General features: G+C 37.5%; 1 protein-coding gene across 1 annotated transcript in view; it reads left to right on the top strand.

Annotated features, from left to right (window-relative positions):
- Positions 1-1,975: 1,975 nt before the first annotated feature.
- Positions 1,976-22,512, top strand: part of Dad1 (dolichyl-diphosphooligosaccharide--protein glycosyltransferase subunit) — a 35,558-nt gene continuing 15,021 nt past the window's right edge. Inside the window, exon 1 of the mRNA XM_090376912.1 lies at positions 1,976-2,362. Coding sequence (XP_090233038.1) covers positions 2,152-2,362 — 211 coding nt within the window. The 5' untranslated portion in view covers positions 1,976-2,151. The remainder of the gene's footprint in view (positions 2,363-22,512) is intronic.

Below are 22,512 nucleotides of genomic sequence, written 5' to 3'. Positions count from 1 at the left end.
CATTTGTGGACAAGAAGGAAAAGGCTACCATCTGTTGACGTAGCGGTACCCAACACTGGCAACCTGCAGAAAACCCATGGGGAAAAAATCAGGATGTACACGAACCTAACACAGGAGATCAAAGAGATGTGGCATATGCAACAAGTAACGACCGTCCCGATCATCTTGTTAACCACAGGTATGGTGCCAAAGACCCTATATTACAGCCTAGCAGCAATAGGTCTCCCGGCGAACATCTACAAGCAACTCCAGAAAATAGCAATCCTGAATACCTGTAGCACTATTATTATTATTTTAGGGTTGCCCGAATTGAATACATTAAACCGTATTTGTGTCTGTAAATTGGGTGTGTTCTATGGTCGATTTGCCTGTTTTTCTGGACGAAAAAAACCCCAGTTTCTGTGGAGAAATCTTGCTATCTGCGCCTGAGACCGACTAACTCAGCCACGGAGTGAAAAAAGCCCATTAAAGTTCCTCGCATCCTCGACGAGATTCGAACCGGGGCCTTTTCCACCCGATGTGGAGAGGACGGTGACGATGCCACTGTGCTACCCGCGCAGTGGCACAGTGGCACTGTGCTACCCGCGCAGACGATACCTGTAGCACTAGCGTATCTACCCTTTTTCGGGCCCGGAGGCCCTACTTAATTAATAAAAATTGCAAAACAGGAGACAGCCAAAGACGCCGGGCTCCTAAAGGGCCCGGGCCCGGAGGCATTTCCCTTGCCTGCCTACATGGTAGCTACGCCACTGTCCTGTAGGATAGTCAGAGAGTTCCTCGACCAACAGTAACACCAGACATAACAACAACTACCCTATGTACTGGTAGCAAAACCTGTCACGAGGTGGTACCTCCAATCAGGGGAAAATAATATAAGAGCAATAATAATCATAATAATAATAAAATAATTAAGAGCAAATAAGGAAAGTCAAGCTTAGAATGAAGTAAGAATTGTGTTGTGTGGAAAGGAAAGTAACATGTTTTGGGCTGACAGCTTGTGCGTTTTCCAAAAGTGAAACGCCGCATGAATAAAGGCACATATGTAATAACGTTTTTCTTTTCTTGTTGCAGAACTTTTGCTTTGGTTGCTGTCAGGTGACAGCCCAAAAATCGCTACTCTGCTTGAAAAGCGAACAAATAAAGAAATGCGCATTGTTATGCGACTTTTGCATGAAAAATACTAAAGCGACAGCAATTCACCAACAACTGAGGACTCTGGTTATAACCACTATACCTATACACCCGGACTAGGCTTGTGCTTGAGTTTGAGTCACCTCGATGACGGGATATATGTTTATAGGCTTTTTTTCACAGTGTGGCTGAGTTAGTCGGTCTCCTGACAAGAGTGGCGTGGTTTTTTTTTTCTTGGAAACTCGGGTTTTTCATCCAGCAACCAGAAAATCGACCTCAGAACACACGCAATTTACAGACATTATACACAATATAATATGTTCTTAGTTGGTGATGCTCCAACGACAACAACAATTATCCACAGTTTTTTTTATATAGAATTTAAAATTCTAGGAAGGTTTAGAAAACCAGGTTTAGCGCGACAGTTGATCTTGAGATTGATATGGTAAGAGAGTAGCAGGTTGGTTAGTTGATTGTTGTAGGGTTTCTAGTGCCTTCTATAAATGTCCCTGGCAGTGTCTTTGCCATTTTCCATCATTTTGTGTTAAACTGCTTTTTTTTCTCCTTTTTTTTTTTTTTTTTTTTTGTTGTTTTTAGGATGAAAAATTCGAGTTTTCCTTCTTTTGTAAAAGTGCTTGGACGAAAAATCCTTACGTTTGGCCAAAGAGGGAAATCGAGCCCATGCCTTTTCCACATGTTGTGGGAGAATTGTGTTAAAACTATTTTTGATAGCCGCGGAGATGTTTCTGACAAATTTTAAAAATTAATAGTTTCAGTGCATAGTATTCGAAATGCGCCATCTTTTTACACGGTGCAAATAATACTTTCGAATTTATAAAGACAAGCAGTTTCTGGTTTTGGTGTTCATATTAGTCCATGATTTTTCATTTGGCGTATTCGAATGTGGTTTAATGAATTTTATTAATATATGGTGTGAATTTTTTGTTTTTCCTACTTGGTAACCGTAATATTGACACGTGGCAACTTCTCGTAAGATCGACAAGTGTTTATGGTGGCAAAATGGTCGTGAGCGTGTTTTCAGTGCTATCATCTTTTTATAATGAATACAGAACAAACACTCCTCAGAAACTGAAAATTATAGATGCATATTTGATATATATTCTACTGACAGGCATCGTACAGTTTGTGTACTGTTGTCTAGTTGGAACGTACCCATTTAATTCGTTCCTTTCAGGATTCATATCGTGTGTTGCTTCCTTCGTCCTTGCCGGTAAGTGTTATTTTGTCGAAGGCGAATAGTTTAGTGCGATTTTGTGACTGCGTATGGGAGGGACTCGAGTGTGTTATGTCGCTTGCAATTATTATTATTAGCCATATGGTGCGAGGAAACCTGAGGCTGTTGCTGCACCAGACAAAAAAAAAAAAAAAAAAAAAAATTCTGAGTTACCCTGAGGAGAGAGAGAGAGAGAGAGAGGGGGGGGAGAGCGGGCGTTGGAAGTAGAGGGGAAACATCAAGGAAAAGAAAAATGATGATATCCAGCTCATGACCCTGGGTGTGCCAAGCCCATATGCACCAGATGTGAGCCTCCTAGAGTTAATTGTTAGCTTTCGTGTCACTTCTAGGGGTTTTAACTTATTATTAGCCATATGGTGCAAGGAAGCCAGAGGCTTATGCTGGACCGGGCATTAAAAAAAAAATTCTGAATTACCCAAAGGGAGAGAGAGAAAAGTAGAAGGGAATCACCAAGAAAGAGAAGAATGATGATATCCAGCTCAGGACCCTGGGTCTGCCAAGCCCATACAAGATGTCAGCCCCTGCTCAGAATAATCACCTGAGAGGGCATAAATTCAAATTGAGGAAAGACAGATGTAGGATAGATGTACGGAAGTTTGTCTTTAGCCAGAGGGTAGTTGGTTGGTGGAACAAACTTCTAGAGATTGGCATACATAGGGAATAGGGTGGAGGAGGAGAGTGAAGGGGTTTTAAGGGATTTCTGCATTAGGAATTAAAATGCAACAACTAGTGCTCATTTGCAATATAGCAAAGTCCCATACTTCCGAAAATTCAGAAAGAATAGTTTCGAAGTTCATATATAATGCTTCGATTTCTTAGATTCAGTGTCTTACTTGAGTTGTGCTACTTCTTGCCACGTGAGAAATCTAGTTTAAGGCTTTTGATCCTTTCTTTGGCAGTGTCAGAAGCAAAATTTTTTTTGAAGAAAAATGGGACAAACCCAAACGAGACAAGAATAACTATTAACAGAAAGTTTGTCTTTGCTCCCCCCACCTAAATTTAACAGTACATTTCATCCCACGAGCTCACTCTTAGTTGGACTTATTTTCAAATAGCTGCTGAATATTCAATGGAAACTTAATTAGTGCTACCACCTAACGATGCAAGCGTACACAGTTTACCCTTTCCACAAGTAGTTTACTAGGTTTGACATCACACTTGCTGAAATTAGGTAGATAGGGTTTCCAAAAATGGGAGTGAGCATTGCTTTGTAAGTTTTCTGTTTGATGAATGTCATTGAATCATTCAGTGACACAAACTTGTGTCATTGAATGATTTTGTAGCTTTGTTAAAGAACTGAAAAAGTGAAATGTTTTGTGCAAGATTGGCCTATTACAAATGTAGGAAAGTGTGTAAGAGGTGTTGGAGGGCAATAAAGTTGATATTTAAGCACTTGGGATAATAAATGGAGCTAGAAATGATTTTATCCAAAAGGCTGAAGTCCACTATAGTTTGATGTTTAAAAAGTTGTAAATGAAAATGTGTGCGCCACTCATTATAGGATATAGTAAAATAATTTAATTGAGATTTATAGCAGATAAATCTAAGAAGTTGGATTGATTAAATATTGAAACATTCAGAATAAATATCACAACTTCACATTCAACAAAATGCATAATGAAGATTTGATTAAGAATCAAATTAAAAATGGGGATGGTACTGGATTGAAAAGTGTTTTCATTCAATTTTGTTTATAAGAAAGAAGCCTGCTTGTTATTCCAGGTGGAAATTTCCATTCTATATGTTTACAGAACACAAGTGAACCATGGGGAATCTTTGACAGTAATATGTGACAGTAGTCTGATGTTATGTACTTGAATTTTATTATCATTATTAGCCATATGGTGCAAGGAAGCCTGAGGTTTTTGCTGCACCAGGAAAAAAAAAAAAAAAAAAAATTCTGAGTTGCCCTGAGAGAGAGAGAGAGAGAGCCGGAAAGTATTGTGGATATACAGAGTGGCTAAATTTAATCACTATAAATGTTTTTCAAAGCAAGAATTAAAACTGTATTGATTCCCTTGTAGACTGAATTTTCTTTATAAACTAACAAAAAAGAAAAAAAGATTAAATACTGTGATATATTAATCATAGAAATTCCAAAAACAACTATCTAGACATATTTGTTTAGAAAGTCAGAAATGTGTTCTAGGTGTGAACACCTTTCAGTTGTGACTGATGTTCTGAGTTAACTTAAATAAAAATTGTCAGTAAACAAAACCATTATTATATAACTCTTAACTCTTTTATGAAACATTATTGGTCCATCCTGAACTTTAATTATCACTTCAGTTGATGCCTAGTTCATTATATTAGACACAAATGTTATATTGCAGTGTTATCTTGCTTATCTTCCATTCTTTGCATCAAATTTCTGTTCCATAATGTGCCAACAGTTATGGAACAGAGCCATCAGATATGGAAGTCAGAAAGTCATGATGCACTTCACATATGGAAGTCACAAAAAATTATTGATCTGAACATAAAATGGGATAGTATTTGGTATGAGTTAATCATTATTCAGAAAATAGGTTTTCTGATAGTAGGCTGAACATTCTCCTTTAAATATTATTTGCATTACTCACCATTTTAAAAGTGAATTCTGCTCACTTTGCATGTTATGCATTCTCAAACTATCTGGCTCAAAGAATTTCACTGTTACTTCAAATGCAGTCATGGTGATAAGCATCACTGGAACTAGGTCTTCACCAAACATGAGTTGCCATCTTATCTACAGAGTTAAAATTTTACTCTGAGATCATCATCATCAGCCATTTTCAATCCACTGCAGGATGAAGGCCTCTCCAGCAACTTTCCAGTTCCTTCTGTTTTGAGCACTGGCCATCCATTTACTACCCACAAACTCATGAATTTCATCTATCCATCTCTGCCGTTGTCTTCCAGGTTTTCTTCTAGCTCCTCTTGGGTACCATTCTGTTATTTTCTTAGTCCATCTGTCATCATGTCTTCGAGCTATGTGTCCTGCCCATTTTAGTTCTTTAGTTTTGATAAGAATGTCCTTTACTTGAGTTTGCTGCCTAATCCATGTGTTTCTCTTCTTATCTAACAGTCTCATTCCCAATATAATTTGTTCCATTCTTTGCTGTGTAGTTCTCAGCTTCTCTTCCATTCTTTTGGTGAGTGCCCACGTTTCGCTTCCATAAGTCATGGTTGGAGTATACATTGGTTCATTATTTTACGTTTTAGACAAATTGGGATATTGCTCCTCAGTATGTGAATATATTTCTTGAATGCTATCCATCCAAAACTTATTCTTCTCTTGACTTCCAGCCATTTATCATTATTACAGCTAATAACTTGTCCCAGATAAGTATATGACTCCACCTTTTCAATTACTGCTCCTTCAATCATTATTTCACTTTCTGTGGCATACTTGTTTATCATTACTTTTGTTTTAGCCATATTCATCTTTAGTCCAAAATACTTATTAACTGTGCATAACGGATTAAGATTTTCCTCTAATTCTTTGGGATTGTGGCTTATGACCACAATGCCATCTGCAAATCGTAAATGGTTTAGGTACTCTCCATTCACATTGATTCCTTTCTGCGACCAGTCTAATCTTCTGAAAGCTTCTTCAAGGGCAGCGGTAAACAGCTTCGGAGATATTGCGTCTCCTTGTCGAACTCCTTTCTCGATTTTAAATTTCCTACTGTCTTTGTCTAGTCTGATAAAGGAGGTAGTAGCACTCATATATAGTTTCTTCAAAATCATAATATATGAGGTATATATGGCTTTTCTTTCCAGTGCCCAAAACATTGCCTTATGCTGTATGGAGTCAAATGCCTTTTCATAATCCACAAATGCCAGGCATAATGGTTTTATTTTCATTTGCTTTCTCCATTAGCTGTGATATTACGTGAAGGTGATCCATAGTTGAGAATCCTGTCCTAAAGCCAGCTTGCTCTTTCGATTGATTCTCATCAAGTATTCTTTCTAATCTGTTAGTAATGACCCTTGTGAACAACTTGTAGATGTGGGATAACAAGCTAATTGGTCTATAATTTCCAATTTCTGATTTATCCTTTCTTATGCAGCAAAACTATGATTGCATTATTCCACTGCTTAGGCGTCACACCTTTTCTAATGCACTTTGTGAAGAGCCTTGCCAGTTTTTGTGTTATGTCTCTTCCTTCCAATTTTAACAACTCTACAGTAACTTCATCTTCCCCCGGGGCTTCCACCATATTTTTGAAGATTGGCAGAACGTTAAGAGTAATAACTGCATTTCATCAAATGGGAACTACTTTGAAAAGGACCATGACAATTTGGATGACTAATAAGGATGACAAAAAAAAATTATGATCATTCTTTATTGAACAGCCCTCATAAAATGTTTGCTACTTTATATATATCAGTGGTGTCCAACACCTGTGGACAGCAGGCTTCAGCTGGCCCTCAGAGTTTTACTACAACCCTTGGAGCATTCTAAGAAATATTTTATCTTTCTCCAGGTTTCACTGCTGTGTGCATAGCAGTAAAGGTTGCTGAAAAATGCATAATGAGTGCTACAAAGCTGGTCTTACAGATTGCGACCAATTAAAACCCCTAATGACCTGCAACATTTAGCATTTTATCTGTTTTGGCTTCTAGTCCAAAATGGTTGGACACTCTTGTTGTAGGTTTATTTTTTTTTTTTTTTATTCATACAGAAATGGATGTTGTGGTGCACCAAGCATGAAAGCAGTTATGCTGCTGTGTGGCAACGAGTTGAACCAGCCTCCAAAAAAGCATACAGTACAGATGCTAGCAACGTTCTGTACGACTAGCAGTATGTTGGTACAGTATACAGGTCTTGTGTTAGGGGTAAAGCATTAGATTGCTTTTTTTTGGGTATGGTCTTTGACAAAATTCTGCAGTGTTCAAAGAAAAGTCAGTGTTGCATTTTGACAAAAAACGAATATGGGAACAATCAAGAGACAGTGCATGCACTGTGTTTTTTCTTGTTTGACCAAAGCCACATGTATTTATTTTACCCTGACAAGAAATAGGGAACTGTACTTGAAAACCTAGTGATGAAGTGTGGAAATGAAGAAAATTTTCTCCAAGACGTTTGCTTATGAATGTCATGTGTAGCTGTCAAGATTTACTGATGAACAAATGGCCCATTTCATTGGCTGAATGAACCTTTAATTCATTCATTCATTTCTTGCTGGGAGGCCTTGTATAGTGATAATGTGGACTGGTCTCATCTTTTAATAAAGATGATGGAAAGGTTACTGTTGATCATGGGTGTTATCACATTATTGTGATCAGCTTCATTGATGGATTGATATAATTTTATCACTACAAGGATCTGAGTTTTAAAAGGTACTGGTTTTAGTAGGACAGCACAGTATTTAATAGAATAAGACTAACTCATTATTTTTTGTAGCAAAATGTCTGGAACAATCTTATTTTAAGAGGAACTGGCTATCTGTATTTATTTTGCCCATCAGATTCCTCCTTGTTGGGGGATTGTCAAAGAGGAAGTTTTTTGGTGATTTCATACCAAGAAGTATGCAACATCCTATATATTACATAACATATTCTGCCGACCGGGCTAGCCTGGTGGGTAAAGTGCCTGCCTGGCAACCCAAAGGTCGCGGGTTTGAATCCCACCTCGGGCTTGGATCAAAGTACTGCAAAAAACCTTGGGAGGTGCACTATGGCCACAGAAGCCAATGTGCCAACAACTACCAAAAAAATAACATATTCTACCTAGCATAATGACAGAAGCCATTTGAAAGATGTTTTCAAACTTTGGGGTGAAGCAGGGCCTATTTAGGCCTAGGCAAACTAGACATTTGCCTAGGGTCTGTACTTTGTGGGGGCCTGTAAATGGCATTGGACACAGCCAAAATTGGTGATATCCAGTTGTGTAACGATGAGCATGAGTGCTTGTGTTCCTTATAAAATATTACAAGTAAAATATACTTTCAAATTGTAATGTCACTTCTAGTTAAAATCTCGTGTTGCCCATATGTTCAGATTTGTATATATTTCCTTAGAAATATATTCAGATTTATTTGTTTTATAATTTTTATATTGATTGTGTAATCTTAATTTTCCGAGGGCCCCTATGCCATATTTTTTTTACTGTTAAAGTAGGATGTTTCATAATAAACATTTTTATAGGGGCACCAAAAAAAAAACTTTTGCCTGCACATCAAGTTAGGTTCTGGGGTGAAGACTAAAACAGTACCTTGAACACATCCTTCAAGAAAGTGTACTGTAATCATAATATAAAGTTAAAATTATTTCAGCTGTTTTTTTTTCTGGGCTCTACCTAGTGGTGCGCTGGTAAATTTTTAACAAACTGGCTTTGCTTAAAAAAAAACAAAAAAAAACAGGGATACGTGTGTGTGTATATATATTTATTGTAAGTTTTATTGATTTACATCAGTTTGGAATACGAAAATTTCAAACAATAATAAAGTATTTGTTTTTTTTTATTGTAATTTCTGTGTAGCCAATTGATTCTCACAAACTATTTTCATTGACTTTTGCTGAGCTCTTGTATCTGTAGCTAATCTATGGAATACAAACTTCCATCGTTGCGATTCAACAATGATTTGACAAATGGAGTTGCATCCCAATCCAATAACTCTTTTCCCAATAAATTTATCATCATTAAATCCAATATGTGATCTATTGTTAAACTATTTCTCACCCTCTTACAAATTGTTCTTTAAACTGAAACCCCTTTCAGCTTCAGCACTACTGATTGCAATATTGCTATCTTTTTAGCTTCTTGAATACTTGCAATGATTGAAAGTTTATTTATTTTTATATTTCTACATTGTCTATGAAATCCCAAAAATCGTTCAAATCAATTTCATATTTTAAAATTTCACTTAAATGGTACAAGTTTTTTCACCAGCTATCCATTGTGAAGTTAGTTCTTCATAAGGCCAAGTCAAAGGTTCTAATAAATCAAAATAATTTTAAATGCTTTCATTGTTATTTTTGTCTGATTAAAGACGTAAATTCATGTGTTGAATTATATTTTAAAAAATAATTGTGCCCAGCTGGATTTTCTGCCCATTTATAAAATATTTACTGTATGTAGGCATATGGTGTTATATACTACTTTTGAAGTCTGCAGCCTGTTAGGTTAGCAAAAGAATTTACAGTAGATTTATGCACTTTCTTTTTACATCAGGACCAGCTTTGTGTGTGACATATGCTCTGCACATGAGCAGACACTCGGAGGAATGACAGAGGTAACTAGTTTTTTGATTAAGGAAAAAAAAGCCAATTAAGTCACAATTAGCAGATTGGAAAATTATAGATCCTTTCATTTTTTTTTATAGCTATTGGCTATGACAAGAATGACGCATTTAAAAGTATTCACTTTATGAGCCATTTATTCATAACATGATCATCAGTTTATTTGAAGACAGTATCATTATTAATATACTGCTTTTCTGTTTGTTGTGTTGTTGCATAATGTGTTGGAAACAGCTAAAAGGAAGACTTTAAATATAACTTCCACAAGACAAATGTAAACTGGTTGCATACTACAAAAATTATAATGATAGTTGGTTTCCAGATCATCATGAATTGCTGAACTAGCAGGAATGATAGTTTAAGGCATGCAAGTGTTTTATAAAGTAACAAACTGTGTAAATATTTTTTTCTGGTGACCAAATGCAGACAGTATAAGAGACTGTTCTATGACTCTAATCCTGTCAAAAAAAAATATCATTGAATAAAGCACTCATTGGTCAGAGGCTAAACAGTACAGTGGTATTTTAGCATCTGGCCAGAATAAGATTTACTTGATGACATGTATGTGAGGATTAAAGTTAGATCGAGGATTAGAGTGAACAGAATATATAGAACTTCATTATTGTGTATAAGCTAGTCTGTAACAAAGTCACAACGAAAGTTAGCAGTTAGGCAAGTGAAGGCAGATTACGAGAAATCATTTGCAAAGGATGCAAAAAAAAAAAAAAAAAAAAAAAACCCTGAAGACTTTACTTATATAAACTCTAGAAGGAAGGGGAAGAATTAGACTGGTCCACTTGATATTGATGGTTTGACTACTGTTGAGGTTCATGCTCAGATAGTTGACCAACTGAATTAGTATTTTGCATCTACATTCACCCATGAGAAAGTCTGTAGGAAAGTGGAGGACAGAAACTTATTGAACTCTAACGGAACTAAATGATTTTGTAGTAACAGAGCAAAGTAGAGGAGAAATTGTTGAAGTTAAACATAACACAGGCACCTGGGGTTGATGGGATCTATTCAATTATATTAAAGGAGGTGGCAAAGGAAGTAAGCAAACTCTTAGCCATAATTATGAGAGCATTCTTGGACTCGGGGGAGATTCCCAGAGACTGGAGATGTGCAAATGTATCCCCAATTCACAAAGGGGAACATGAGTAATTATAGGCCTGGTAGTTCAACTTCTGTTCCGGGGAAAATAATGAAGTCACTAGTTAAAGAAGCATTGTAGAAATCATCCTGAGAAGACTGCAGTAATAATTTAGACCTAGCATGGATTTGTTAAGGGGCAGTCTTGTCAGACCAATTTAATTGGATACTATAATGTGGAAACAATACTGGATTTAAAAAAATAATTTTGATATCATATACTTGGATTTCTTGAAAGCTTTTGATACTGTTGCACAAGGAAGACTACTGTACAAATTGGAGAAGTATGGCATTAGCATTAGTAGAGGCACACGATGCAAGAAAGCAAGCTTATGCAGCAAAAAAAGCTCCAATTTCCCCCTCCATTCGTTCCAAATATCTGTTCAACTCAGCCTTAAATTTATTTAGGCTATAAACTTCTACAACAAAAGACGGAAGTCTGTTCCACCAATCAACTACTCGCTGGCTAAAGGGAAACTTCTGCATGTCTATTCTACAACTGTCTTTCCTCAGTTTGAATCTATGCCTCCTCAGGTTCTTAGTCTGAGCAAGCGGAAGCATTTCATCAGCATTGAGCCTGCTCAAACCATTCAAGGCGTTATACACCTCAATCAGATCACCTTGCAGGTGCCTAGTCTCCAGCTGCTGCAGTTTGCAGAACTTAATCCTTTCTTGGTAAGAGCACCTCTTTATTCCCTTCACCAGTCTTGTTGCCCTTCTCTGTATTCGTTCTAGCAACTCTACATCCTTCTTAAAATGAGGCCTCCAAACCTGTATACAGTACTCAAGGTGTGGCCTGTCCATTGCCTTATACAAGGGGATAATCACCTCCCTATCCCTGCTAGAAAAATAATTCCTGTATATTATTGACAAGACACCATGAGCTACTCTTGCAGACTGTCTGCACTGCTTAGAAAACTTCATATCTGCCTTCACAATTACCCCCAGGTCCTTTTTATTCTCTACCACTGTCAGTGTAGTACCACACAGTTGATATGTTACTCTGGGGTTACTGCTTCCCATATGTAGTACTTTACATTTGTCAATGTTAAACTTCATTTGCCACCTCTCAGCCCATCTGCTCAACTTTTCTAGATCCTGTTGCAGCAGCATACTGTCATTAATGTCATTAACAACTGTGCCAACCTTCGTATCATCTGCAAACTTGGACATTAAGCCTGATATACCATAATCAGTATCATTTATAAATACAGAAAACAACAATGGATCCAACACTGAACCCTGAGGGACTCCACTAATAACATTAGTCCATTGATTACCACTCTGTCTTCTCCCACTCAACCATCCCTTTATTCCCAGCAGCAATTTGCCTCCAATGCTGCAATGCTCCAATTTGTGCAGCAGTCTTCCATGTGCAACAGTATCAAAAGCCTTTCTAAGATCCAAATATATGATTTCAAAGTTATTACCTGCATCCAGTTGCTGTGTGACCACATAATAGTATCCAATCAAATTGGTCAGACAAGGCTTTTTATCAAACCCATGCTGTGTCAGAGGTATAACTAAAGTCTTGTCTAGATGATCCTGCAGTGCTTCTTTAACCAGTGCCTCCATTAATTTCCCTGGAACAGAAGTTAAAACTAACAGGTCTATAATTACTTGTCGCCCTTTGATCCCCCTTTGTGAATTGGTGTCACATTTGCACATCTCCAGTCCATGGGTATCTCCCCTGAGTCCAAGGAAGCTCTCATAGTTAAAGCTTACTTCCTTTGTTGCCTCATTTAATATAACTGGATAGATAACATCTGCCCCAGGTGTCTTTCTTATGTTTATCTTCAACAATTTCTCCTCCACTTTCCTCTCAGTTATTACAAAATCATCTAGCTCACTGCCAGAGTTTAGTTCACCTTTGGCATTCCCCTCCCTGAATAACGCCTCATGTGTTATTGGATATCCATGAATAATGCCTCATGTGTTACTGGATATCCATGGTTCAACTGCTCAACAGTTGAACCATGGATATCCAGTAGACCAATCTGATTCTTTCCCATTAAGGGCAAGTTGCTACAATGGATAAAAGGATGGTTGAGTGGGAGAACTCAGTGGTAATCAATTGACACTGCTCTTCGTGGACTAATGTTACTAGTGGAGTCCCCCCCTCAGGGTTTGGTGTTGGGCCCATTGTTATTTTGTGTGTTTATCAGTGATATTGATGAAGGTATATCAGGCTTAATCTCCAAGTTTTTTCAGATGATACATAGGTTGACAGGATTGTTAATGGCAGTAATGACAGTATGCTACTGAAACAGGATCTAGAAGTTGGACAGATGGGCTGAAAAGTGGAAACTGAAGTTTAACATTGACAAATGCAAAGTATTGCATATGGGTAGCAGTTACCCCAGAGAAACATAAGAACTGTGTGGTACTACTACACTCAGGGTCGTAGATGATGAAAAGTATCTGGGGGTAATTCTGTCATATATGAAGTTTTCTGAGCAGTGCAGACAGGCTGCCAGAGCAGGTCATGGGGATCTTGTCAATAATATACAGGAATTTTGCTAGTAGGGATAAGGAGGTGATTATCCCTTTGTATAAGGCAGTGGTCAGGTCACACCTTGAGTACTGCATACAGGTCTGGAGGCTTCATTTTAGGAAGGATGTAGAGTTCCTAGAATGAGTACAGAGAAGGGTAACAAGATTGGTGAGGAGGGGTGCTCTTACCAAGGAAGGCTTAAGTTCTCTAAATTGTAACATCTGGTGACTGGGCACCTGTGAGGTGATCTTAGTTAGGTGTATAAGGCCTTGAATGGTTTGAGCAGGCTCAATGCTGAAGGGATTCTTCCTTTTGCTTAGATTACAAACCTGTAGGGGCATAAATTCAAATTGAGGAAAGACAGTTGTAGAATGGATGTGCAGAAACTTGCCTTTGGCCAGTGGGTAGTTGATTGCTGGAACAAACTTCCATCTGTTGTTATGGAAGTTGATAGCTTAAATAAATTCAAGGAAGAACTGGACTAAATTTTGGAGCAAATGGGTGGGTGAAGTGATTTTTTTTTTTTTTCTTTCTGGCTGATGCTGTATAAGTTTGCTTTCTTTCGTTATATGCCTCGGTTAAGGAGAATTTTTTTTTTTCAGCCTGGTCTGTGCTTGTTGAGAGGAGAGACTGTGTTTCTATAGGATTGGGGTACACTTAAACAGAAAAGGTTCAAGAATATTTGCTGATGCTTTCGAGGCAGTGATAGGTGGGTCGGAAAACTGCTAGCTTGGGGGGGGATACACAGACTAAAAGGGCTGCAGGCATAGGCAAAAGTGATTCTTCACTGCTTTTATTAGAATGAGCAGCAGCACGGAAAGCAAGGCAATGGAGATTTTCAGGACTGTTGCGAGTCATAGTAGAACAAATGGGCTGTGTTAGGGTAACTAAGAGTAGAAATGGGTGCATGTATACTCGCATGTACGCCAATGCTTGGAGTATAGTTAATAAATTTGATGAGCTTCAAGTGCTAGTCAAGACATCAAAGGCAGATATTGTTTGTATATCAGAGATGTGGTATCACAGATATAAGCAGTGCAAAATTGGAATTTGGGGAGTACAATGTGTACAGATAGCATGGACAGGAAGGGAGGAGGGGTTATGCTGTTAGTTAAGAAACACAAAATCTAAGGAAGTGCATCCATTTGATGTTGGTGGACAATGGAATGTTGAGTCTGTTTGGTGTGACATACACTGGGAAAGGAAAAATGAGTAGGATTGTGTTATAGGCCCAATGAATCTGATGAGTATAATGAGCAGTTGTACAGAGAAATAGTGGGCCAGTAAATCAGAACATCTTATAATGGGGGATTTTAACTTTCCAGATATTGACTAGAACTTGTGGGTTGGTCACTCGGATACTAGCATGACTTTTTTGGATTTATTGGATGACTGTTTTCTACAGCAGCAGCATATTTGAGAGGCAACCAGAGGGAGTAATACACTTGATCTGATTATCAGCAGTGATTATTCATTCATTAAGAATTTGCCTTGTGCATTTCATCTTCTAATATAATTAAGAATTTGCAGATAAAAGAACCACTGGGTGACAGTGATCACAATGTACTGATATGGGAATTACTTAAAGATATAACTACCATCAAGGCTAAAGGGAAGGGCTTTTGCTTTTGTAAAGGGGTCTCAGACAGTTTTTAATTTCTGTACAGTGGGATCAACTGATGATGTTACCAACGTTGAATTCTAAATGGGAAGCCTTCAGGGACTTAATCTTGGAGGCTACTAGGCTTTTCATTCCAGCTAAGAAATACTCTTCAGTGTTCGGGCCTAAATGAATGTCAGATGAATTAATGAGGCTAGTGGCAGAGAAAAAAAATGTATGGGATGCATATAAATTATCAGGGACACAGAAGCCTATGGCAGATATAAGCTTGTCTGTAATCACAAAGGAGGTTAGGCAGGCGAAGTCAGATTATGAGAAATCTTTGGCAAAGGATGCAAAGAAAAACAGCAAAGAGTTCTTTACTTATGTAAACTCTAGAAGGAAAGGGATGAATCAGATCAGGCCTCTTAACATAGATGGGTTAACTATTGACGATCATGCTCAGGTAGCTGATAAACTGAGTATTTTGCCTCTATATTCACACATGAGGAGTTATTCAATGAGGGGAATGCCAGAAGTTTATCAAACTCTAACAGGGAGCTAAGTGATTTTGTAATAACAGAGCAAAGTGGAGGAGAAATTGTTGAAGTTAAACATAAGGAAGACACCTGGGGTGAGCGGGATCTATCCAGTTATATTAAAGGAGGCAGTAAAGGAAGTAAGTAAACCCTTATCCATAATGGAGAGCTTCCTTGTACTCTGGGGAAGTCCCCATGGACTGGAGGTGTGCAAATATATCACCAATTCACAAAGAAGGTTCAAAAGGTGACACAAGTAACTATAGACCTGTTAGGTTAACTTGTTTTGGGGAAAATAATGGAGTTACTGGTTAAAGAAGCATTGCAGGATCATCTAGACAAGACTGCAGTGATAGTTAAGACACAACATGGGTTTATTAAAGGGAGAGCTATGGGTTTGTTAAAGGGAGACCAAAAAATGGTCTTCTCTGACAAGTTTGATTGGATACTATGTGGTCACAAAGAAACAATGTCAAAAGTAATTTTGATATTATATACTTGGATTTCAGGAAAGATTTTGATACTGTTGCACATGTAAAACTGCTGTACAAATTGGAGAGGTGTGGCATTAAGGGTAAGTTGCTACAATGGATAAAGGGATGGTTGAGTGGGAGACAGAGTGGGACACCGTCCTTCGTGGACAAATGTTTATTAGTGGAGTTCCCCAGGGTTTGGTGCTGAGCCTATTGTTTTGTGTATTCATCAATGATATTGATGAAGGTTTAATGTCCAAGGATTAATTAATGATATCAGGATTAATGTCCAAGTTTGCAGATGATACAAAGGTTAGAAGAGTTGTTAATGACAGTAAAGACAGTATGCTACTCCAACTGGATCTAGATAAGTTGGGCGAACAGGCCAAGAAGTGGCAACTGAAGTTTAACATTGACAAATGCAAAGTACTACATATGGGTAGCAATAACCAAAGAGAAATATACTGTGTGGTACTAAACTCAGGGAAGTTGAAAGTGAAAAAGATCTGGGGGTAATTTTGCAGTGAAATATGAAGTTTGCTGAGCAGTGCGGATGGGCTGCCAGGGCAGGTCATGGAGTTTTGTCAATGATATATAGGCATTTTGCTAGCAGGGACAGGGAGGTAATTATCCCGTTATACAAGGCAATGGTCAGGACACACCTAGAGTACTGTGTTACAGGTCTGGAGGCCTCATTTTAGGAAGGATGTAGAGTTGCTAGAACAAGTACACAGAAGGGCAAGAAGATTGGTGAGGGGAACAAAGGGGTGCTCTTACCAAAAAAGGCTTCAGTTCTGCAAATTGCAGTGCCTGGAGAGTAGGCACTTGCGAGGTGATCTGATTGTGGTGTATAAGGCCTTGAATGTGTCGAGCAAGCTGAATGCTGATGGGATTCTTCCTCTTGCTCAGATTAAGAACTTGAGGGGGCATAGATTCAAATTGAGGAAAGACAAGTTGTAGAATAGATGTGCGGAAATTTGCATTTAGCCAGTGGGTGGTTGATTGGTGGAACAGTCTTCTATCTTTTGTTGTGGAAGTTGATAGCCTAAATAAATTTAAGGCTGAGCTGGACAGGCATTTGGAATTAATGGAGGGGTGAAATTGGAGGGTTTTTTTTTTTTGGCTGATGATGCATAAGCTTGCTTCCTTGCATCGTATGCCTCTGGTAATGCTAATGTATGGGTTGAGGATTGAGATGACAGACAGTGCTTGTTGACTCTGGATTGAATTTGTGCAGGTCTATAATTTTCAGGTTGTTTCAAAGAGAAGGAGAAGTAGAAGGGATAATTGGTCCACTGATTAGTGAATGGATGTTGACTAATTGAGACATGTGTTTAGACTTGTTTTGAAGAAATGTAATTATAGATGCACATTTTAGAAGAACAGTGCCCATGACAATATCTGTAGAAATGTCTGCAGCATATGCAAAACCCTTAATGGAAAGTAGCAGAGGTTTTACAAGATGGATCATTGATTAACCTGACTAAGTACCCTCCTTTGGATGGTCTAAAAGAAGATTAAGAACTATAAGATTTTTAGGACACCACCCTAAATGTAGGAAGTGTTCCAGGATAGGGTGGATTTGAGATTTGTGGAATCAGTAGCTGTTTAGAAGAAAAGTGAACTGGAAAGCAGATCTTTATAGTCACACAAAGCAGTGTTCTGCATCTGGAAAACAAAGCTTTTGAGATATAGAGGAAGCAACATTTGCGATATGCTTATATCCAGAAAGTCAGGGTATTCTATCCCTCCCAAATAAAGGAAATCTGACTGTTATGAAGATAAGCAGCATGGAATCAGCAGATTTGGGGGTGGGGGATTAGGATTTTACAAAGGACTGAGTTTTGGGGATTAAAGTTAACCAAGTTTTCTTCACTCAATTGGAATATTACTTGTAGAACAGAACTTAAGGAATTGGCAGTGGGTATTTAAGAAGTTGAGGCTCTTTGTGCAAAGTAAGGTGTTTTTTTTTTTAACTAGAAGGTGCAATGTAGTGTACTATCTAGGTGGAATTATAGATTAAAATTTCTAGTCAGTGGAAAAATGTCATTAATATGCAAGAAGAAAAGAGCAGGAGAATGAATTGGATTTCTGGGGAACAGCAGCATAAGTTGAGAAATTAGAAGGTAGCCATCACCTGCAGTGAATAGTTGAAGAGAAAACTAGCTACCCAATTGCTGCAGAAGACAGATGGAATCCATAAGAGATGGGAGCTTGTTTAGAAGAACTTTATTCCACACATATCAAAATTTTTAGAAATGTGAAGAGAAACTGCTTAAGTTTCACCAGACTTTTCCATTAAATTTCTCCAAAGATGAGTAACAAGTCAAGATATCACCAGTGGATCAACACTGGCAGAATTTATATTGGTAAGGAGTGGCAGTTAATTATGAGGTGTGATCAAAAGGTTTGTGTAAAAAAAAAAAAAAAGTAAAGTGCAGCCATTATCAACCCACTGCAGGATGGAAGCCTCCTCAACAATTCATGCTGAGGGAAATGGACCATAATCTGCCACACTGGTCCAGTGCGGGTTGGCAGATCGACCGTATTCAGCAGTCAGGGGCTTGAACCCCGGTCTACTCAAAGAGCGTGTGCTACTGCACTCCCGCTCCTGACCACTCGGCTACGGAGGCCATTTGTGTACTGAACTAATAATTATAAAATGATGGCTATTCAGATGGATCTCCTTTGAAGTAATCTCTTTGACACTGTGTGTACAGATGCCAGCACTTCTGAAACTTCTAGAAACATTCTAGATAGACTTCTTTTGGAGTTGCTAATATTTCCTGTGTCATGTTGTATATGTTCCCTTAATTGCTGCAAATCTGTGACCTCTCAAGGCGGCTTTAAGCCTGGTGGGGAAAGCACAAGAAGTTAAATCCAATGAGTATGACAGTTGGGGCACCATAATGATGGAAAACCACAAGAAATTCTTGAATGGAAAACACTGAGCATGTAGGGGTGTTGTGATACAAGTGCCAATGCCTTGTAGCCTACTTTTCTAGACATTTTCTCCAAACAGCAAGGTGCAACCACTATAGAACTGCTTTATAGTATTTCTGCTTTGCTGTTTGACTATGCAGGACAAATTCATAATGAACAATACCTAATCAAAAAATATAAGCATATCTTCAAATTTTGTCGAGATTGCCTTACTGTTTTAGGCTTGGAGAAGATGGAGGGGGTACTTACTTCCATTGGGGTACTTGACCTTTGTTTCCAGGTCATAGCCCTATGTCCATGACTCATCAGGAATGATGGAAGAAACAGTGCAAGTCAGCAGTAGCATGTTGACAAATATCCTTTTATGTGCGAACACTGTTCTCACGTAAAAGATCATCAGAGAGGATGTGAGACAAACTTGGCTGAAATGTATTGCCTTACCCAAATCTTTTGTCAGAATTGATCGTGTTTGATAAGAAATACCAATTTCATTAAAAACTTTGTGGATGGTTAAACATTAATCACCCCTGATCAGATTATGAACATGAGTGATATTGAATCATTTGGTTTTTGAAGTTGAAGGGTATCCAGGAGGAGTAGTATCATTGATGAAGAAGTGACCCTCTTTAAACTATGAAAACCACTGAAAAGTCTTCAAATGACATATCTCTTAAAGCTATTTCTAACGTTTCGTGGGCTTCTAGTGTACTCTTTCCTAATTTAAAATAAAATTTGATTCAGACTTGGTGCTCGGTAAAATTATTTTAAAATTCAACAAAACACAAAATATCTATTCAGTATGCATTAATCCACACTGACTGCAGATATATAGGTGATTTATGCATCATTATGTCTAGATGCATCACCAGTATGTTGCAATAAGTCACAACTTGCTATGGTGCGTGTAATTTCAAGATACGAAATCAGTCCTCAATTTTAATTTGGAAGGAATAGAGGTAAGTGCAGTGGGACAATAATCAAAAGGAAAGAGTTTGTTACTCATTTTTAGGAACTAGCTGGTGGAAGTGAGCAAATTTCCATACAGAAGGAAAATCAGTTTTCCTCCTATATGACAAAACAGAAGTGCTGGAGCACAGTTTGAGAACATGTGGAGAAATGTCATCAGGACCTGGAGATTTCTTGATATTAAAATTGTTCACAATTTATCAATGCCTTTCTGTTGAAAGATGTTGTAGATATTGAATGGAACTAGTTTGCTGTGCCAGAAGGTGATTTACCAAGATTATGGATTCAAGTGTTAAGGAAAAGTAGGATGCTAATAAGTTAGCTTTATCTTTAGGTGAGGGTGAAGTTCATCAGGGCAGATGTTATTGGCCAATAACTTTGGCCAGAGACTAAAAGGCTCCACTTCTATTTAGCTGTTGTAATCTTCAGTTGTACACAATAAATGAAACTGGAGACTTGGATACAGACCACTTTCATTAAGCTATATTCTTATTTTGTACAGACTTAGTATATTGCTGGTAAACCAAGGTTGAGATAATGGACAAGGGTTTCAGATGAAATGATTAGCAAACATTAGAAGATTTAAAAGAATTTAAATTTAAGAGCAAGCATTAGAAGATTTAAAGAGTAATCCAGCCACCAAAGTAAAGAGGAATAAGAATTATACAGATCATTACATTTTTGCATTCTTGTAATGCAAAATAACACTAGCTTGAATGTGTAATATCCCCAACCAAAGAGGCTTTTAAGAATTCATTCAGTTTCTAATGGGATTTGAATCCAGACCAGTTGCAAATTCATTATAGTATTATGGAGATGATTGCACTTGCATTTTCCATATTATAATAATTTTTTTTCCTTCTGTGTTTTTTCAAATAAAAAATTCATTTTTTATGCTTTTGTTTTTTCTGCTTTAGTATTAATAGTGAAAAATGATGCAAGAAAGCAAGCTTATAAAGCATCAGCCAAAAAAAAGAAAACTTCCCACATCATCTGCCCATCCCCTCCAATAATTTATCTAGTTCTTCCCTGAATTTATTCTAACTACCCACTTCTACAACAACAAATAGAAGTTTTTTTCCAACAATCGGCCACCTGCTAGCTGAAGGCAAACTTTTGCACATCTATTCTGCAATCATCCTTCCTCAATTAGAATTTATGCCCCCTTGTGTGTAGTCTGAGAAAGAGGAAGAATGTTATCGGCATTGAGCTTATTCAGTCCATTCAAGGACTTAAACATCCCAATCAGATCTGCTTGTAGGTGCTTAAGTTCCAGATCCTGTAGTTCGCAGAACTGAAGCCTTTCTGGTAAGGCCACCCTCTTGTTCCTTTCACAAATCTTTGTTGCCCTTCTTGCACATTTTCCAGAAGGTCTACATCCTTCCTAAAATGAGGCCTCCAGACCTGTGTGCATTACTCAAGATGTAGCAAATTATTTTTAGGGTTGTCAGGTTTTCCTAAAAAAAAAAAAAAAAAGGGAAGATTTTTGTCGATAAAGGAAGAAAGCTACTTACAAGCAAATTAAAAATATCAGTAAAATCAACCAAAAAAACAAAGCTTACAGGAAAAACATAGAACCTAGCCCCATGAGCTGACCTGGCAGCCTGTCTGCACTGCTCCAAGAACTTTATATATCTGACTGCATAATTTCCCCGGGTCTTTTTTGTTTTCCAGTATGCTGAGTACCACACAGTTGGTATATGTTAATCTGGGATTGCAGTAACCCGTATTTGTCAATGTTAAAACTTCAAATTCCGTTTCTCAGTTCATCTGCCTATGTTTTCTAGAACTTGTTGCAGTAGCTTACCTTAATTACTGTCATTAACTAACTTCTTTCCCTTTCAGCTCTTAATGTCATGATATTCTAAGGGCAATGATGATTATTATTATTATGTTTTTATTTCGTTATTCTGACATGTGAAGGATAAATAATGGTATTGTGAAAAATACTTCAATGTGTATGAAATACTTCCAGGAAAAATGTACTCTCAGTAATCTTGCTCAATGAATACTTATTTTCTTGAAATAAAGTATGCATTTCAAATTTAAAAAATGTCATAGTTGTTCCGCATGATATGACAGAAAAAAAAAAATTAACAAAAGTCTTGTAAAGTCTATTAAAAAAAAAAAAAAAAACACACTCAAAGTTATTTGAAAGTTTTTTTATCTGCCTAGAGATTTGTCTATTTGAAAGCCCAAACCACATGTCTAACACTCTTGATCTTTTCTTCAGCAACAGACAAAAGTACACAGTTAATATTGATTGTCCTCTGTACACCTGAGACCACAACTTGGCAATAACCTGTTCTTTCATGGAACTTGACAATGGCCTGTTCTTTCGTGGCATTTCTTTCTGGTATGCATTCCATTTGTTTGCCATTGTTGGACTAGTTAAATTTAACTTTACATTGCTTTTAGAGATTAATATAATTTAATTTGTTGCCAAGTACTTTTGCTCGCCCTTGGACATATATGAAAGATCTAGGGGACTATGAATTTCGCATCACATACAACAGTTTTTGAAATGTAGCAAAGTGAACATAATACACCCAAGGTTATATTATATAAAACAAAGACCCAAAATAATCTAACTGGATGCTAGTTTTTTGCATGAATTTTGCTGTAATTGTTTTCCACTGAAGTATTATAAATATTACTTTATTAAAATAACATAACTTGTGTTGTATAATGAGTTTTGAATACCTTTGCTTAATTATGGGTAGTGTATT

The sequence above is a fragment of the Mastigoproctus giganteus genome, chromosome 7 (assembly GCF_048544385.1).
Source record: "Mastigoproctus giganteus isolate SK-2022 chromosome 7, ASM4854438v1, whole genome shotgun sequence".
Lineage (NCBI taxonomy): Eukaryota > Metazoa > Arthropoda > Arachnida > Uropygi > Thelyphonidae > Mastigoproctus > Mastigoproctus giganteus.
This window is presented reverse-complemented; position numbering and strand designations above follow the sequence as displayed.